The 7,574-nt window shown below is 39.8% G+C and overlaps 1 protein-coding gene and 1 long non-coding RNA gene across 2 annotated transcripts; both read left to right on the top strand.

Moving 5' to 3' along the window:
- The first annotated feature begins 1,746 nt into the window (after window positions 1–1,746).
- LOC119729957 lies at window positions 1,747–2,906 on the top strand. The gene is made up of 2 exons (XR_005271324.1): window positions 1,747–1,859; window positions 2,109–2,906. It is a non-coding gene; the product is annotated as an uncharacterized LOC119729957 (long non-coding RNA).
- A 1,937-nt stretch (window positions 2,907–4,843) lies between these two features.
- LOC119730795 (cellular retinoic acid-binding protein 2-like) lies at window positions 4,844–7,322 on the top strand. Its single transcript, XM_038203825.1, has 3 exons — window positions 4,844–5,041; window positions 5,991–6,107; window positions 6,546–7,322. The coding sequence occupies exons 1-3, from the start codon at window positions 4,859–4,861 to the stop codon at window positions 6,597–6,599; spliced, it is 354 nt and encodes a 117-aa protein (XP_038059753.1). The 5' UTR covers window positions 4,844–4,858; the 3' UTR covers window positions 6,600–7,322.
- The last annotated feature ends 252 nt before the right edge of the window (window positions 7,323–7,574 follow it).

A 7,574-nucleotide genomic window follows, 5' to 3' on the forward strand; every position in this document is an offset into this window, starting at 1 on the left:
CCTTTGTGCCCTGAACCCTCAAATTATGTATCCTTATTTCAACAGAAAAAAAGACATTTTGTATACAATCAGTAAATATAGAAACCACAATGTACACCATGCACACTTTTAAGAATGCACTTCGATCTCCGATGGTATAATTAATATCCAATTTACAGACAGTTTCAATGCATTTGTACAGTCGTACAGTACTTTGCACTTCGAAATAAATCGGCATAAGCACTCATCAACAGACATATCGTGACTGAGCGGGTAGATACCGCGGTGGTAAGTTCCACAACTCGGTCGATTGTATTGCTGCTGAAGGTGTTTGTTGTAGTTCAAGAGTTAAGAGATATTATTGCATTGGATCGTATCAAGGACGAGATATTATTGTCACCGTGTACATTGATGGTGTAAAGCACTTTGCACCGCGAGTCATTAGTCCGACATGGCAGAATGACAACTGCATGATTGCTGTGATAATGATGTCGGCTCAATCTTTTGCCTCACACGAAACTAGTCATTGGAAAAATAAAGAGGTTACAGTATAAAGTAAAGCAAAACAGGACAAAGGCAACCAGGTAAAAACTGGTACCAGAGTACACAGAATTCTGTTCCATTGATTCAGAATAGCCATTCGCTTAAGTCTTTTCATCCATCATGTGTACGTAGTGGTCGGATCATGGTCGGATTTAGCCCATTCATTGGCATAACAGGGTAATCCTATACGATAGCACTGCTCTGCTAACATTTAATGCAGTCAGTCAGTAAGTCAGCCAGTCAGTGGGTCTATAGCAAGAATATGACGGTTACGGTACACATGGCACTGCTTGAGAAATGCGACACTGAAATTTTGACATAGTAGATTGTCGGTTTTCCCTGCTATTTGAAGAATGTTCTCTTTTGCACATCATAGATAATCATAACAGTCTACATTGAACAATCTATGTCACTGTCATGGCCATTGTTACTGTCTCTGTTATACTGTCGCAGGTGTCAACCCCCTTTTACGCACCATTGGCGGCTTCACCAAACCCACTATGGTCGTGACAGTCTCCAACGATGGCACCCACTTTCAGTTCAAACAGTCGTCGACTTCTTTCAGGAAGTACGACTTGGAGTTTGACCTTGGGTCAAGTTTGAGCAGAAGACTATAGACGGTAGAATGGTGAAGGCAAGTACATGTAATGATTTCCAGATTGTAGCCGATGAGGGCGCTAAGCTTAACGACGCCGTTTTGGGGGTAACAAACAACAGTGAATACCAGGTTATCGACATTAAGGAAACAACACAATTCATTTCCTTTTCATATTGTTTCTTGTTAATCAAGTATGCTTACCAATGCACATTAAGTGGTCGGGGTAGGCCCTTCTTCAATGCAAAAGTGAGACAAAAATATAGGTTTGGCCGTCCAATTTTCCTAAAATGTTCATTCACTTCTAAAAATCGGTCATTCCTTTTCGTCTGAATTTGAGAATCGCTTTTAACATGGTTCCATTTTTGCTGCAGAGCATTCGATTCCATTTCAGTTCAGATTATAATTTTAAAATTGAAATATACATGCTTTTTCAAAACTTTGATTTAAAAAAATGCCAAGATTTGTTGAAAGATATTTTTGAACAACGATATATTTCTTCCCCAAGCTCTGAGTTTGGGCTTGAGAGGGGCACAGGATCTGGCCGAAGGGGATACCCCATGCCCCCACCCACCCCCTTTTGCGCCATTGCCATCCGGACCCACCTTTTCGTTGTGATTTTCAGAGCACCGTGGTGTTGGAGGACGACGGTCAGTTAATTCAGCGAGACAGGGCCAACAATCCTGACGAGAAAGACACGACATTCATACGCCGGATAAACGAAGACGGAGATTTAGTCATGGTCTGTAGTAGTAATTACAGAATTACAGTTACATTGATGTATTCATTGTGATGAAATTAAAGTTTAAAATCCCAAAAGAGAACCAAAATATCTGCAGTTGCTATAATTGTGGCTTTGAAACAGTTTGCGGTTTGCTGTCGATTCGAAAAGCTACAAATTTATTCCAAAAATGGCAGGATGTTTTCACGAACTAAGCATAGTTAGATGTATACTAATTCTGGCCTCAATTTTGATAATAATTTTTTCCAGATCTGCCAAGTCGACGATGCTTCTTGCACGCGCATCTATCAACGAGTTTCATAGCCGACTTAGGAGGCCTGTTCACCAGTAATGCATGGGCATCTTTGTCTCGTCATGTATAATGACGCGAGAATTCATGTTGACAAAATATCAGCACCCTCAATTCTCGCTTCTCGTGAAATAAGTTGTTCTTGTAAATAAATATAAATAAATGTTAACATCAATATTGAGTTCAACAATATTTTGTCAGTATTTTGAAAATGGAGGCAAGGCAAATTATTCAAACATTTTCTCAAGGCAGTGCATAAATCCTTCTCCACATAGGCTTTCATTCCAATCTGGTTACCAAGGTGGATTTTAAGGGCTTTTAATCTTTAGAGTTTCTTACATCATTCTAGTTTAGTAGATATCCCTGGCCCATATGCTTAAGATGACATTTTAACTAGACGCGATTCCAACCACTTGAAGTCAAAATTGGAGTTAATGTTATTTGTATGAAATTATAACCTTTTGAAATATTGGATCTTGAGGAAACTTGTTTGTGTCTTAAAACGATTCAGGATTTTAACTATGTTTAACTATGGGAGGGGCGTGGCGCAAACAAAATGTGTACAGCTTCAGTTCCCCCTCGACATTTTTGTGTACCCCCAGGTACCCCCTCAAAAGTTTCACCCTAGTTACGCCACTAAGTGTGCTTATGGGACCGCCCGGTGTACTGTATTCTCAGTTTAAAGAAATGGAAATCGTCATAAATATTTTGACATATCTGTATAATATATTTTTAAAGCTCTTGCAGGAGCTTATACATGTCACTTGGTGGTCGACCGTTCTGTCTGTCTGTTGTCTGTCTGTCCATGACATTGTGTGCCATCGGCGTCGCATTTTTCGGCGTCGCATTTTTCAGCTCTGGCAGGGATCATTTTGATCGATTTCATGCAAGACTTTCATGCAAGACTTTCATGCAAGACTTCTTGCAACACGGCCAGAGCCTATTGTGCACTCACACTTGTTTTCGTACTAAATGTACAATATTCTCTAAGAAATGGTTCAGTCTCGTGTTAAATGGAGGACTTACCAAGTGAATAATTGATTTTTTTCTTTAAAAATATGAAATTACACAATGGTCAATAGTGGTCAATATAAAAATTGTGGGATGATGAAGAGTGTTGTTTCGCTTGCATTTCATAGAAATTCTCTTGGGGATTAGGCCTAACAAAAAAAGATACACTCGGTATAAAGGAAATTAAGAGAAACCGAGAGAACTTTTAAATTGTTCCTTACAGTTAAATCTGAAGAGTTATTGTTAATATCCATAGGCTACAAGAAAAGTCATAACATGTGGCGGTGTAAAAGAGCGCCCTCATTGTGACACATTGCCAAGTCGGACTTTTTACAGATCATGTTGAAGCTACCTTATGCGAACGTGACTTGATCAATGTTTGTCCAAAAATATCTCGCAGGTGAGAATGAAGGCCGAAATACAGTTTTACTTCACTACTTGTTTATTTTCCGCGCTAAAAGTGGAGACCTTCACAATCTACCATTATCACTGGGTCTTATGTCAGCAGTGGGACGCCATCACACGCTCATATCTAATTAGCAGAATGACCCTCAACTCCGACTTTCATCCTAGCGAACTCTCTAAAATGAACGTCAAAATACAGGAAATGACTTTTCCCCTTCAATTCCATAACAGTGTGATTGTATTTTAAAGTGGCTTTATTCGCTTTAAAAGGGAAGTTGGCCTACGTGTAAGAACACACGTGTTTATGGGTCAAGGAAACTTGATGTTCAACTTACTGTTAAATAAACGTAAAGCGTAAAACCTAAGTAACAAGTCGATTGAAAACAGCATTGTGATTCCAGAAAATCATGTAGATGAAACGATCCGTCTATTCATCTTTTATCGATCAAATAATTCATTGAAAGACTCGCACAATTCCATCACAAATTTAGCCTGTTGGACGGCAGGGTCTCACCATGGCGCATTTTGAGGGAACATATCAACTGAAATCCTGCCAAAACTTTGCGGAGTTTCTTCATGCACTGGGTAAGTTAACGAGCTGTTTTATGTACACGTAAGTTCATTTATAACATTCAATGCACAAGGTTCAAGCAGTTGGATAACTACATAGGCCTACATGGGATTTAAACTTCTGGGGCCACTAAGGAGTGTCTACATTTTTCACATCTTTAGGGGAGGGACACTGAAGGCAAATGATGTGTATTTTTGTTCAATTGAAGATATTAAACGGGCGGGGGGGGGGGGGGATTAGCACCTATACATCCGCTGCCCCCCTCCCGTGCCGTCTCGGTCCCGTAGTATACGCCACATCTTTACTTACTTAAAAATTAGTGGTTTGTCCATTATTAGTGGGCAGTAAGCTTGCAGTAAGCTTGCTCTGGGGAGTAAGCTTGCTCTAGAATCCCAGCTTCTTGGCATCCACACAGGATGCAACTTCACACTTCATCGCTTTCGCTTCTACTACATTACTGTTTACCTTCTTAGAGTTTAGGCATTCTCCTGAAGACGGTCAGAGCATACTGACCGGAACGTCGAGTTTATACCTCTGGTTCTTTTCAGAACCATTCTCTTAGTTGAGAAATTATTCACACATGGTGTTTCCGCAAACCTTTCATTATTCATCATTATTAGTTATCTTCGTTAATAATTATCATCAGTTATTCTTTTTCATTGTACCTGTTGTCATTATAATCACCGTCATTTCTTTATCACAGGAATGAGCCCTCTATTGTTAATGACGGGAGGCCAAAGCCATTGTTTCAATGAACCCTCATTGGAGGTCCAGGTCACGTGCAATGACACCCATTTCCAGTTTAAACAGTTGCTGTCGAGCTTCAAGAGTTATTCCGACCGAGACTTGGAGTTTAACCTCGGGCAGAAATTTCAGCACCCTACGGTAGACGGACGGACAGTCGTGGTGCGTATACAAAATGACAGAACCGGGTAATGGTTATAGCGCCCTCTCGTGAGCTCAGTTTAGGTCTTCGTTCGTGACTGCTCAGCCCTGTTAACAAAACTTGTACCGGAAAAGAAGGCGTCGCAACGTATTGTGGGAAGGTCACTTAACATAAACAATATGTGTGCATTTCGTGCGCATGGGTCATGCGCACACGGAAGTGCTGACCCCGGGTCAATGTCTAAACAAAATCTATCGTATGAGAACTCAAGCTAGTATGGTTACTAAAAGTGTACGTGCTAAAATTGCTATTAGTGGATGTAACTGTCAGTAAAAAAGGCGGTTTTTTTCTCCGTTGAATATGGTCGTGAGAACTAAATACTATTGGTCACTTGCCTCATCTTTTTTTCTTAAAAGAAAATCACAAACTTCTCTCAATGATAGTGGCAAGTCCTTTACGGATAGTAACAGTCACGACTGGCAAGCAGACGCAGAGAGACGTTGATTTTTATTGCGGGGGGGGGGGGGAGGACTCGGGGTCCTGAGTTGGAAAAAAATGCTAAACTGTCCAAGGTGGTGATTGGCAAGGGGGGAATCCAGAGCAAACCTTTTTTTTGGGGGGGGGGAGCAAAAAACATTTGCCCTCCACTCCCGGATCCGCCCTTGTTGATTGGCATGGTTACCCCTCCGCCACCATCCCCGTCTGACCAATGAGTTGCAACGGCCATTTCTTTGTGAATGAATGGAAAAACCCAATATTTATTGAGGTTCCTTGAATAACATCAATAATTATGGCAAACCTTGATTCAATGCTTCATATTATAATACCTTTGGTCTTTTTTTGTCTCGACCTGCAACGTTTAATCCACAACCCTTTAAGATTCTTGGACTTCATCAACCCTACCACCCATTTTGAAAATCCTGGACCTGCCTATTGCGCAAATTAATAACTTGGTGGCTTTTATTGCAGAGTATCGTCACATTGGACGACGACGGTCGATTAATCCAGCAGGATACAGCCACTAAACCAGACCAGAAAGACACGACACTCATCCGTGAGATTAATGAAGAGGGTGACTTGGTAATGGTGAGTGGCTAAATATCATCATAGTTACCATAATTATATCAAATCATTTTTTAACAAAATGATACTATACGTGACGGTGTATAGGCATAGATGGCTCCTGTTTTCATGAAACCTTTTCATTTTTAGACGGTTGATGGCGCTGTTGTGAATCACCGTGAATTTGAGCCAAGTTGTCAACAATTTGAAACTTATATTAATTTGTAAACATATTTATTAAGTAGCACAGAAGTACGATATTTTCGATAAAAAAACAGAACTTGACAATTCATGTCATGATTGGTTCACAGGCACCATATGTATATTTATACGGCCATATGCAGTATTATCCAACAGTCATTTAGCTGTACGTGTAGAGACGGATGATGGAACACTAACATCCTACTATAGCACATTTTATGGGAAATAAACTCATCAGGATGCTGTTGAATTTCCTTTCAGAACTACAAAGTGGATGACGTTATCTACACACGAATTTACCAGCGGATATCCTAGTCCATCGTCAAACAATGTGTTGCGGATAAGAATGACAAGGCAGTGTGCCTCGTCCACTGATGTCTCGTTATCAAATCTCGCAAGAAAGTCAAAGTTCGTCTTAAAAAAAAAGTAAGGATTTCGCAACCACTTGCGCTACAAACCGAAGGAGACATTAACAAAAATAAAAACATTAATTTGATGGCGTAATTCTTTTTTGAACAAAATGTGTTATTTAACAAGAGTAGTTCAACGGGTTTAGTTTAGTTATATTATTTTCATGCAAAATGCTGACTAACCGTTTTACCAATAAATGTCAGTCGCGACCAAACAAATATTTTTGACAACCATTGATTGAACGAAATTGCAATATACATGGAACTATGTTTCACATTAATGGTACAAATGTTACAGTACTGACGAGTCTAGATAATCACCTTTTCGGATGATCCTTAGCCAACCCAAATTCCTCAAAATTAGGTTAACCACTGCAACGGTGTTAGGGTATAGAGATGGACTTTCGGTTAGCGAACGAAAAGTTTATTTTGTAATGAAATGGACCGTAATGGAGCTTCCCTGAGCTGAGATCATAGCCTAATAAAGAAAGAAACGCATGCTCGCATTGCCCGGCACTGTACTCACAAAAAATCGAGTCAACGAAGCTGCATATTTTACATGATTGTAATTAATTGCGCAGAAGAAAATACAATCTTCTGCGCACGATTTTTGATAATTAATACACATTCTCTACCAGGCGGTTAAAATATAAATAGTTCAACTTATGTTTGTCTCCGTGAGGCGAAAGACATTTTTGTTATCTGTGTGAATTGAATGTTGAAGTAAATGTATAAAACCATATCTCAAGAAACGAACTGAAAGATTAAAAATAACCAACTGCAATACTGCATGAAAACACATTACTTCCCAATATACGAAGGGTTCTGGGACAAGGGCGGATCCAGAACACAATTTTTGGGGGGGCCAAAAAAATTTTTG

This window comes from Patiria miniata, unplaced genomic scaffold (genome assembly GCF_015706575.1).
Source record: "Patiria miniata isolate m_02_andy unplaced genomic scaffold, ASM1570657v1 HiC_scaffold_22, whole genome shotgun sequence".
Classification (NCBI taxonomy): domain Eukaryota; kingdom Metazoa; phylum Echinodermata; class Asteroidea; order Valvatida; family Asterinidae; genus Patiria; species Patiria miniata.

Excerpts from the sequence above, each read along its gene's own strand:
- LOC119730795 (XM_038203825.1), top strand. The coding sequence starts at position 4,859 with ATGACGGGAGGCCAAAGCCATTGTTTCAATGAACCCTCATTGGAGGTC. Across the intron at positions 5,042-5,990 it reads TAGACGGACGGACAGTCGTG|AGTATCGTCACATTGGACGA; the intron begins GTGCGTATACAA and ends CTTTTATTGCAG. Across the intron at positions 6,108-6,545 it reads AAGAGGGTGACTTGGTAATG|AACTACAAAGTGGATGACGT; the intron begins GTGAGTGGCTAA and ends ATTTCCTTTCAG.